Here is a 12,203-nt window from a genome sequence, read left to right on the forward strand (position 1 = left end):
CAAAACCTATTCTACCCCAGATCTACACAGATGGTGACTTAAATGAATCAGGTGGTCAGACTGGTGACTTGGTTGCTTGGAATCAAAGTAACATTGACTCATCGGTCATGATAGTGATCACTGCCCTTTTCTGAGCCAAACTTGGTTAATTACAGGCAGCCATCATACTGAATAGCGCTAAGTGCATCATTAAAAGAAAAAAACATATCAAAGGCAATCTAAAACATACAAAAAAGACTTGCTGAGGAATAACAAGAAGTTTGGTAGTGTTCAAAGTTTTACATCTATGCTAAATATGCTGCAGTTTAACATGAACACCCCACTAAGACACAGTACACTGACTCCGAATCGACCAGTCCTTGTTTTAGCCCCTTAAAGCCAAGGGCCAGGCAGGGTAACAACAAGTACCATCTTTTAATTTCTTTTGGTATGACACGGCCGGGGATCAAACCCTGGACCTTCCACTTTCCAGCCACTAGACAACGGAGGCGATCTCCTCATAAAGAAGAAGTCGACATCCTTAAATTCTCTTCCTAAGGATGAACATTATTATGTTGGGTTAAACATGTGACTTGTGTCACCTTTTCCAGCAGGGCCTTGATGGCCAGGGCAGTCAGCTTGCGGCACTTCTGGGACTCGTCGTTCATCAGGCTGGCCGTCATTGGCACGAAGAACAAGCCAGCAAACTGGATCAGCACTTTCTGTAGGATGTGAAAGTGAGAGAGTGAACTAGACAGAGACATATAGAGTTTACCCCTTCTGCTGCCATTGTTCACAACATCAAGTGGCAGACATGTACAAGGGATGAAGTCCATGTAAACTTGCTTTGCAGTGAGCAACTTACTGAACACTGTCTCTATCTCACATGTTCAGCAACAACTAATTAACCAAAATTTTGTTTGTTTGTTTGTTTGTTTGTTGTTTAACGTCACACTCAGCAATATTCCAGCTATATGATGGCAGTCCGTAAATACTTGAGTGTGGACCAGACAATCCAGTGATTGAAATCATGAGCATTGATCCTCGCAATTGGATACCATGACATGCATCAAGAAAGTCAGCAAGTCTGACCACTCGATCTCGTTAGTCACCTTTTACGACAGGCATAGTCACCTTTTACGGCAAGCTTGGGTTGCTGAAGACCTATTCTACCTAGGTCTTCATGGGTCTCCAATCTATGCTGACTTCAAGATTAAAGTGTTTATACATCCAGAAACAGTGCTTCTGTATTTATTCCTGCTAGGGATTCAAAGACGTCTCCCCAGGGAGGTGGAAGAAGTCTGTCAGTGTTAACATCTCGTTTACATCTCATTTGAACAACGATGAACATCAAAAAGTGTCTTTCATATGCGTAAGAACATTAGTTTCACAGTCTTGTGAACAGCCTCTCGTCCATTAGAAAATCCGTATATTGTGCAAACTTGGAATGCTGAACTCAGTGTAGTAATGGAGCAACTCACCACTGGGAAGTTGGAGAATATTGTCGCCAGCATCTCCAGCGCCGAGACTCGACCCTCCTCAAGGTCATAGGTCAGCTGGGTCACATAGTACTCCATGTGTTTAGCGAGCGTGGTGTTCTTCTGGGGGTAGTCCAACAGGTACTGCAGGAACACCTGTATTCAACAAACATTGCAGCAGAAGCTCAACACTGTTTAGTCATACATTCAGACTTGTTTGTGTGTTTGTTGTTTACGCCACACTCAGCAATATTACACCTACATGACAGCAGTCATAATCGAGTCTGGACAAGACAATCCAGTGATTGACATCATGAGCATCAATCTATGCTACTGAGACATGATGACATGTATCAACCATGAAAGCGAGCCTGACCACCCGCTCCCATTAGTCGCCTCTTACAACAAGCATGGTGAGTGAGTGAGTTTGATTTTACGCCGCTTTTAGCAATGTTCCAGCAATATAGTCAGGGGACACCACAAATGGGCTTCACACATTGTACCCATGTTGGGAATCGAACCCAGGTCTTCAGCGTGACAAGCGAACGCTGTAACCACTAGGCTACTTAACCGCCCCTCAACAAGCATGTGTTTTTGTAGATCAATTCTAACCTAGATGTTCACAGGTTACATACTGATTTGTTTGTTAGTTGCTATGCACTTCCTCACTGCAGCCCTTAAACTCTTGGCCACACACACCATGAGTTAGTAAGTATGGATTTATGCCGACTTTAGAAATATTCCAGCAATATCACAGTGGGGACCTCAGAAATGGGCTTCACACATAGTACCCATCTGAGGAATCGAACCCGGGTCTTTGGCGTGACGTGCGAATGCTTTAACCGCTAGGCTACCCGACCGCCCCAGACACGCCATGAGCATGATCATACACAACCAAGTCACTGAGCCTGACCACCATATGCAATTTAGGAAGCAGTTAAGTGTCCAGTTGAATAAAAATCTCAATTCCTTAAGTTTGGGGTGGTTATCTATTCAACAAAATAAAAATTTCAGTTTTTTAAACAGTTCAAGTTAAAACCAACACCTACCTGTCTACAGTGTAGTCTGACATGGCCGGCCGAGCTGGTGATGGACAATTCCCGAACTCTCTCCATCAAGTCATGCAGCTCTTTCACTTTCAACTTCCGGGACAAGATTGCCTGAAGACAAGACAGTCATTACATTTGAATATAAATAATAGTTGTTTCAATTGTTTCGGAAACATTCATTGACAAAAGCACTACTGTATCTAACCATTTGTGAATTTTGTTTGAATGTTATACAAGAGTCATCACGGAAATGGCTACTTATACCCTACTCTTGGTTCATTTCCATTGGATACCTTCAGTTCAGTGAAGACAAAAATAATGCAGTTCAGAATTTTTCAATATCCCCAGTCATCAAAAGGCACCACTAGACTTATCTGCGTAGCAAAAGTATCAACAAGCAATATTCCATGATGCAATAGTCAATACTGGGATACAAGGATGTGGTACAACCAAGTCAGCAAGCCTGATCACCCCATCGCATCAGTCATCTCGAACAACAAGCATGGGTTGCCGAAGACAAAACAAATATTGGTGAATAATCGTATCATTAGTGAATTACAAAGAAAGACTTGTGAGCATTTGTACCAAATGGCTGGATGATCTCAGAAAATCCAATGACATTGAGTGAATGTTCTGCCTACCCGGAGCAGGTTGAAGCCGGTGCTCTGTCTGGTGTTATCCAGCAGATCCTCCTCACAGAATGTCAGTAGAACTTGCAGCTGCTCTGTTTCCACCTGGTAGAAGTCCACGTCTCTCACCAACACCGTCACCGCCTACACAGACAACTGCAGCTGTCAGCCATCACGCTACATCATGCTACATCACATACAGACATCTTAAGGTGATGTCTGCCTCAAACACTGCAACATCCCTTGGTCACAGACAACTACAGCTGTCAGCCATCACGCTACACCACGCTACACCACATACAGACATCTCAAGGTGATTTCTGCCTCAAACACCGCAAAATCCCTTGGTCACAGACAACTAGAGCTGTCAACCATCACGCTACATCATGATACACTACATACAGACATCTTAAGGTGATGTCTGCCTCAAATACAACACCACTTGGTCACAGACAACTACAGATGTCAGCCATCACGCTACATCATGATACACTACATACAGACATTTTAAGGTGATGTCTGCCTCAAACACTGCAATATCCCTTGGTCATCGATGCCAATGTGCCTGTTCCTACCATTCCCTTTATAAAACAAGAAGATGACAAATCCAAAAGGCCCCCCAAAATATTAAAGAGAAATCTTCTGACTGTAACCTCAAGTTCACTTTGATGATGGCATGTGCATGTGTACCATCAATTGGGCGTCGACAGGTGTTTTCCCAATCTTTTTAATGATTTTAATCAATGTGCTCAAGTAACTTGATTCATTTTATGGAGTAAGACCTGTTTTATTATAATACATCTTGAATATTATTCAGATTGTCTTGACTGGGCACCGTCACTTTGTTTGAAGCGAATGCAAGTGATATGAGAGGTGGAATCTGATTGGTCATTAAGAGGGACATAGGAGGGACTTAACTTGTAATGCCCCCTGGCCGCAACGACTGAGCCACGAAATTTCAGCCTAGTTTGGCAAGGGTTGAAACTTGACTTTTATTGTCAGTTACCTCCCTTGCCTGGGAAGATGCTGGTGAAGGGTCAAGCAGTTGCCATGAAATGCTCTCACGACAAACGATAAAGAAGTTGTTCTCCATTAAAAGTTCCATTTCATCATGTTTACTGACTCCTAAATGCAAATCAAATTCATTTCTCTACACCCAACCCACTCCCCTTGCCAAGCCAGTTGTTTGATCCTACCTTGAAGCACATGATGACCAGCTCCTGGTTATCTCCCCTTGCTGCTCCAGCCGAGGCATAGTTGCTAAGCAACAGGAACATCCCTTGGGATATCTTGCTGATGTTGTTCTTCAGCGCAGGCAGAGGAAATCTCAGCATGAAAGAAAAGCATCGCAGAGCCAGGGAATTCACCTGAAATTGAGACAGATAGATATTACAATTCTGAGAGTTAATTTCTTTAAAGCAAAGAAATTACACACAATAATTGTGTTATTTGTGATATAAAATTTTATAAAAATGAACGACTTTATATTCACTTTCACAAACAAAGCATTAAGAAATTTTAAAGTGTTTTTACGAGTAGTACTCCTAAAAGATAAGGCAGTAGGAAAAGTCTTTCATTCTGCAGCTAAATCACAGCGACCAGATAGTCATAAAACCTGGAACAGGTGAGGTGAATGAGGTTTAAGGTCGTGTTTAAGGTCGTGTCCAAGATGATTGCACTTGTATAGCTACGTGCATGCAAGTGTGTGTGGGGCCGCTTGTACTAGTCTAGACTGATGCCGATTTATAGTGCCAGTCCATTGAGATACCATGCTGCAGTTTAACATGAATACACCACTCAGACACAGTATACTCCAAGCTGACCAGTCTTGTTTTAGCACTGAGCGCCAGACAGGGTAACAACAAGTACCATCTTTTAACATCTTTGGGTATGACGCAGCCAGGGTTTGAACCTGGACCAGCCACACCAGTGGTTGGTAACACGTCCCAGTTACACCAACAGGTCAGGTGACCAACCTTGACATGCTTGGAGTAGAGGCAGCGACAGAGGGGCTCCACCAGGGGGTCCATCAGCTGCCGGTGCTCGTAGTTGGAGGGCAGCAGGTGCGACCTCTTCAGACACATGTGTAACACCTGCAGACAACACCACAGCATCAGCTTACTGTTATACATCTGTTCACAGTAACAGGCCAGGAATACTGAAATGTCAACATCTTTAACACAGATACTTATTTGTTTGTTTAATTGTTGTTAAATGCCGCACTGAGCAATATTCCAACTACATGACGGTGGTCTGTACAAAATTGAGTCTGGACCAGACAATCCAGTGATTGACATCATGAACTTCGTTCTATGCAATTGCGATTCGATGTCGTGCATCAAGCAAGTCAGCAAGCATGACACATGATCCCATTAATCGCCTCTTGCGACAAGCATAGTCGCCTTTTACAGCAAGCATGAGTTGCTGTAGACCTATTCTACCCTGGATCTTCAGAGATACTTAAACATGAGACGAACCAATAGCTGGTCTCTATAAAAAGTCACATCATCTCAAATAATTTAAAATCATTCTTATCACACTGGAAACTAGAGTCATCAAAATCATTGGTTCATAAGAAATACTGAATTGAAAGAAGAAAACTAACTTTGTTTGACGTGTTGGTTGCCATCAGTTCGAATGATTAAGAATTGTGGACATGGAGCATCTATCCCTGGACTTTCCATTGTCAAAGTGTGAGGTTTTGGGACCTGGCTATACTGACCTGGAACCTCAGGGGGTTAAGGGGGTTTAAGAAAGATAAAAGGATTCGTACCTGGGCCCCAAATGCAACCATGACATGCATGTTGGTCTTGCGATGTATTTTTGGCTTCTCTCCTCCACGAGGGAGAGTTGACGGCAGGAGGAGGCAACTTTCAGGTCTTTTGCCACGCTGCGACTCTTTAGCCGTCTCAGATCCATCCTCTCTGATGGCAGGTAAAAAGCATAGCATGTCGTTAATAATACTTGTACCAGAAAACAGTATTTCTGTAGAGTTGCAATTTATAGGCTTTCATCGGCCCATGGGTCTGATCTGATTCATTTGTGAAATGTAAGAGTAGCAAGGGAGTAACAGATCCCAGCCTTGGTCAGACAAGGGTACAGCAATGACTGGTTCAACTGTCTAATCCACACATGGATCCACTCTTCTCACACACGGATCCACTCTTCTCACACACGGATCCACTCTTCTCACACATGGATCCACTCTTCTTACACACGGATACACTCTTCTCACATATGGATCCTCTCTTCTCACACATGGATCCACTCTTCTCACACACGGATCCACTCTTCTCACACATGGATCCACTCTTCTTACACACGGATCCACTCTTTTCACACGCGGATCCACTCTTCTCACACGCGCATCCACTCTTCTCACACATGGATTCACTCTTCTCACACATGCATCCACTCTTCTCACACATGCATCCACTTTTCTCACACTTTCATCCACTCTTCTCACACACGGATCCACTATTCTCACACACGGATCTACTCTTCTCACACACGGATCCACTCTTCTCACACACGGATCCACTCTTCTCACACACGGATCCACTCTTCTCACACACGGATCCACTCTTCTCACACACGGTTCCACTCATCTCACACATGCATCCACTCTACGTCCACTAAGCATCAGCTGCCTCACCTCCTCTTCTCCTCCACCTCCTCCATGTTGTCCACAATGAGTCCATGCAGCAGGGTCATGCGCACCTCCGTGGTGAGTCCGGTGTTCTCCATCAGACCACTGGTCATCCTGCGAAACACTTCCTCCACCTTCTGGGATGTCTTCTGACTGTGTGTGCTCTCAAGCAGCTGAAATGAGCAGTAACAAGAGAACTGGTTCCACTAAAAGAATTTAGAGAGATTTTACTTCTTTCAAAATCCATTTATCTTTTCCTTCATATTTCCAAGGCATTATTGTCCCAGGCAGAAGTGTATATTAAGATCATTTAGATGAAACATATTTTATTGTCCAAAACATCAATGGGATTAGGCACAAGTGCTACACTTCCTGCCGCCTCCTCCTATAGATCATACCTTGCTATACACAAGCACACTAGTACTGTATTCTATTTAAGAAATAAATGTCTCACGGTTGTTGTTTATCGTACAAGAGAACACTGCAGGGAGAATAAATCATGAAGGGCGCATAAACAATGACCATGAGTCGTTTATTTCTTGTATGAGATATCAACATTTTGTTCAGCCTTTTCAAGGATGTCAATAGAATGCTCGAGCTTTAAAAACATTTACATGTATGTAAATAATGATGACTCCCTGAATACAATCCGACCTTGGCAATGTTGAGCAAGTCCTTTTTTATATACAGTGGGGTTATGTTTTGTGTTTTCAAAATTATCATGTTGATTATCTGCAACTTTTCTCCCAAAAATGATTGTCATATCTCGCCCACGTTTGCATGCGTTCTTTCAATCATAGCATATATCTGCTTGGCACAGCTACTTCTACGGGAAACCACTCACTTGACACTTCTCTTTCAAAATTAATATCATCCAATTTACGTCATCAAGTTGCTAGCATATGTTCAAATCCTCTGAAAGGACGTCATGACAGAACAATGTTTTATTGTGTAATAAACCAAGCTTCGTTCTTTATTGTTCTTTGCAATTTATCGCGAAGCTATCTTATATATCATAAGTATCCCATGATACAGACAAGCACACTAGTGATGTAATGTAGCCCTTTATTGTGGACTGACTCTCACCTGTTTCAGGGGAGATATAAGGGTGTGGACAGATCCAACCCCGACATACTTGGCTACAATCTCGTACGAATCATAGCTCTTTGTCTCCTTGGCTTCCATGAGTTTTTTGGTGATGCCCTCAACATCCTTCTCCTCCGCTACTGTGCCGAACAACTCCTCCTTGAACACCTGAATAAACACAGCCGATGAAATATTTCCTTCCTCCAGATGCATCAGTTAAAGGTGGACCCAACCCCAGACATTCACCTGAAACTGCCTAATTGATTCTAGCTATCCTACAACCTTCTAGATCAATCTAGCACCACTTGCCTGCCATACAGATCCTACCCCTGCACTCTTTTCCACATACCAAAATCTAAGTCAGTCAATGAATTTAAACGGGAATTAGGCTTGGCCAGTTTGCCTTCATTGCCTTTCTTTCAACTCAGTTTCGGATGTATATCAATTACTCAGTTATTGGCTACCTTGGGGCCGGTAGGGTAGCCTAGTGGTTAAAGCGTTCATTCATCATGTCGAAGACCCAGGTTCGATTCCCGACATGGGTACAATGTGTGAAGTCCATTTCTGGTGTCCCCTGCTGTGATATTGCTGGAATATTGCTAAAAGCAGCGTAAAACCATGCTCACTCAATATTGTCTACCTTAATAACAATTGTTACACTATCAAAAACTTGGTCAAAAAGGACTTTGACAAAGTTTTTGTACAATTTTTTAAGCTTTTTACAGATTGGGCTCATAGACAAGGTCAACAAAGGCTAAGACACCAATACATTATTGGTGGATCTCTTTTCACATAAGTTATTGCTGGATGTTTTTTAACAGACATTATTCGATAGATACATTCAATTTTTTTCACAATCTGGGCTTATAGACAAGATCAGCAAAAGGCTAAGACACAAATTATCAATAAGTTATTGCTGGATTTCTTTTCACATACAAATTTAGGAAATCAATTCACAATGCTTGTTACCAGTTAACAGGACGTTTAAGAGTCACATCATGTGTGACAATATCTCAAATTCATGTGTGAAGAAACTGACCTCTGAGAGGTTATGTAGAGCAGGGTCAAGGTCACCCGGGTTGAGCTGCGGCTGGATGTTGATGAGGAGCCTGTTGACGGAGAATCCCAGGACATGGAGCTGCAGGCAGAGGTAATATGATATCATGACAGGGGTGAACATAAGTGGTTGTCATTAGTAAAACAAGCTGGCTCTGTTGCTCACCTGAATTAGGAAGACACATGCATGAAATACTCAGATCCCCCACCAATATGACATGACCGGTTGTGTGGAGCACTACCGCCATTTTCAATCTAAGTCAAAGTAACTTGAAAAATATGTTTTTCAAAAATTCCAAACTATCAAAAGGCACCAGTTCACCATGAGACCTATATATGTGCCAAGTTTGGTTAAGGTATCTCCATGATTTTTTAGTTCTGCTCCAGAAACGAAACATGACAGACAGAAGGATGGAAGGACGGACAGACGGACAAACGGACATCACCCATTCCTATATCCCCCTTCCACTTTGTTGCAGGGGAATTTAATGGCGACCAAGCTTAAAGTTGGATTGGAATTCTGTGTGCAAATTCTTGCGACACCATAGGTGGGATCATTCATATAAAGTTTCAGTGACATAGGTCTTGTAGTTTCAGAGATTTATAAAATGCAGCAACACTAGAAAAGCAGGGCTATGTGAAGGTCAAAAGTTTGTAGCATGCTCGAAATCAATATTACAATATGCCCCAAATCATAACATGTCATATCTTATTCTGCATACCACACACATCCTGTCATATCCTGTTCTGCATAACACATGCTTGCTTCAAATAATATTTCACAATCACACAGCACACAGAAAATGTAATGAGTGAAAGGCAAAAATGACACTTTCAACATGGCCACCATTCAATGTCAGAGAGAAATTCTATGAGCAGGTTTTAGAGAACCATTGCTGGGGTCATTCATACAAAGTTTGGGGCAGTGGGGTAGCCAAGCGGTTAAAGTGTTCGCGTGTCACGCTGAAGACCCGGTTCGATTCCCCACATTGGTGTGTGAAGCCCATTTCTGGTGGCCCCCGTCGTGATATTGCTGGAATATTGCTAAAAGCGGCGTAAAACCAAACTCACTCACTCACTCACTCATACAAAGTTTAAGCTCCATAGAACTTGTAGTTCCACAGGACATAAGCTAAAATGAGTTTAATTCAGGTGAGCTAAAATTTACATTTTCAATGTCTCAGATATGTTTAAAGTTGGATCACATTTGTGTGAGCAAGTTTTCAAGACGCCATAGCAGAGATCATTCATACACAGATTCAGATCAATAGATCTTTTAGTTAAGAAATGTAGAAAAGAAAAAGCTCACAAAGGTCAGACTACGACAACGCACAGTGCAATAAGCTCACCTGACTAAATAAAAGAACCCAACAAACAAATAATGTGAATGGAAAGTGATATAACTATGACATTCTAAGCTAAAAACGTAGGATACAAGCAGGAAAATAGAATAACATAAAATCTAAATATTTTACCTATCAAACATGTCAAAAGAACTTAATAAACGCTGAATTCTTTCATATTACTATAGTAAATCCGTCACGGTAGGTCAGGGCATTTGAAACTTCACTTTAGACAACCAGCAGTAAGGGACTCTTTATTCCTAAATGTTACAGGTTAGATACAGCTGGTTTTAATAGAGCAAGTCCATGGATTGGGGTATACATTTACACAAGCACAGCCAGACTATCACTCTACTCATGACGTAACTCAAACCACCTCGATCTTCAACATACCTGATAGCCTCTTGTGAGAGCTTCTCTCATTTCCTTCACAATGAAGTTGAAGTAGCGCAGACCTAGCGATTGACTGATACGGACGAGGGTGTCACGGGACGTCTCTCTAACTTCACGGGATCGTGACTTCAAGAAGCTGCACACCTTCATCAATATGCTGGAATAGTCAGTGAGTGAGGGGGTTATATAAATAAAGCAACACTTTCCATATCTCATAGAGATGTCTGCATAAAGCAGAGTCGATTGCACAAATCCTCTTTTATCATGAGCATGTGTTTATGAATCACTATCACGTGTTTGCAAAAAGGTGAGCGTGCCCTGCCCCAACGGTGGCACCCGTCACAAACACATACAAAGGCAAGTCAATTGTTCACCTGAAAAAACCTGGGTTCATATGGTAACACACTGGGTCAGATAAGTATCACTTATATATTACTCAAAAGAAGTTAAGGCTAAAAGAAAATAATAGTCTTCGTTCTCAGGCAAGACCACATCATCATAAAGTTCATTGCACGTTTTTGTTTCAATTTTTAAAAAAAAAATTGCATTGTGTTTAAGGATTAGGATTTTTATATTTTTTTGAAAATGGAAACAAAAACAAAATGTGTGGCTGACTTTATGATGATGCAGGTGGTGCCTGAGAACTAAGACTATTATTTTCTTTAGCCTAAAGAAAACCCTCTTTTTTCAGATGACTATAGTTAATCTGTCATGACCATGCCAGATCAACTCTCGTCTTCTGAAAAAATCAGGGGTTCTTTAACTTCTTTTGAGTAGTATATTTTGAGCAGGTCGACCAGTAGTGAAATAATTGATCAATGTGTGGGTAGGTTTACATATTGCCACTGAGGTGTCAGGGGTGTATCTAGACCTGCTGAGAGGCTAACGTGTGAGTCAAATGTCATTAACACTTCCAAAGTTTGAATTGCACATTTGTCAAGTCCTGTTATTTCAGTAGTGAGGCATGTTATCGCTGTGCAGAGGTGGCCTGCATTTCCCTGACAACAGGGCCAATGAATACAAACAGGCTTTGATGTACTCTCCGGCACAGTGGTGACTCAGCATAACACCACTGCCACAGGCTAATATGAATATCACTTGACCAGACTTTTCTCTTGTTTGAAAACAAACACGCTTTTTCAGAAATCAGTATAGAACGGACTAAAGCAAGTATTTGAGGGCGCTTTGCATATTGTTTTGCATAATTATATAGATATGCTACTACAACTGTGACAGTGAGTTGCATGACAATATATATTTATACATCAAAGTGACCGTATCGCTAGCTCTCCGTTGGGCTTTGATGACAGCACGTGGAGCCGCACAACCAATGTAAACAAAGAATAAATATGCAAAAACAAGTAGATTTTCACGTATTAGGATACTTTTTAATGAATACTTTGACATTTGTTTATGAAAATGTGTAGACTTGGCGCTGGCCTGTGGGAGAGGTACTATGCTGGCTGGCTGCCGGCCGCAAGGAACTCTGAGTAGGAGAGTGGCTTTAATGTATTGCTTTACATTTTTGTATTGACTGAAAT

General features: G+C 41.9%; 1 protein-coding gene across 1 annotated transcript in view; it reads right to left on the minus strand.

Moving 5' to 3' along the window:
- The window catches only part of LOC139474007 (small subunit processome component 20 homolog), an 85,720-nt gene that overhangs the window by 14,327 nt on the left and 59,190 nt on the right, over nucleotides 1–12,203 (minus strand). The window contains exons 45-55 of the mRNA XM_071256866.1: nucleotides 10,663–10,819; nucleotides 8,910–9,008; nucleotides 7,871–8,038; nucleotides 6,791–6,957; nucleotides 5,909–6,059; nucleotides 5,112–5,228; nucleotides 4,332–4,502; nucleotides 3,148–3,279; nucleotides 2,507–2,617; nucleotides 1,461–1,613; nucleotides 582–701 (exon numbers count right to left, since the gene is read on the minus strand). Coding sequence (XP_071112967.1) covers nucleotides 582–701; nucleotides 1,461–1,613; nucleotides 2,507–2,617; nucleotides 3,148–3,279; nucleotides 4,332–4,502; nucleotides 5,112–5,228; nucleotides 5,909–6,059; nucleotides 6,791–6,957; nucleotides 7,871–8,038; nucleotides 8,910–9,008; nucleotides 10,663–10,819 — 1,546 coding nt within the window. The remainder of the gene's footprint in view (nucleotides 1–581; nucleotides 702–1,460; nucleotides 1,614–2,506; nucleotides 2,618–3,147; nucleotides 3,280–4,331; nucleotides 4,503–5,111; nucleotides 5,229–5,908; nucleotides 6,060–6,790; nucleotides 6,958–7,870; nucleotides 8,039–8,909; nucleotides 9,009–10,662; nucleotides 10,820–12,203) is intronic.

This window comes from Haliotis cracherodii, unplaced genomic scaffold, assembly GCF_022045235.1.
Source record: "Haliotis cracherodii isolate W230 unplaced genomic scaffold, xgHalCrac1.p SCAF_3, whole genome shotgun sequence".
NCBI lineage: Eukaryota > Metazoa > Mollusca > Gastropoda > Lepetellida > Haliotidae > Haliotis > Haliotis cracherodii.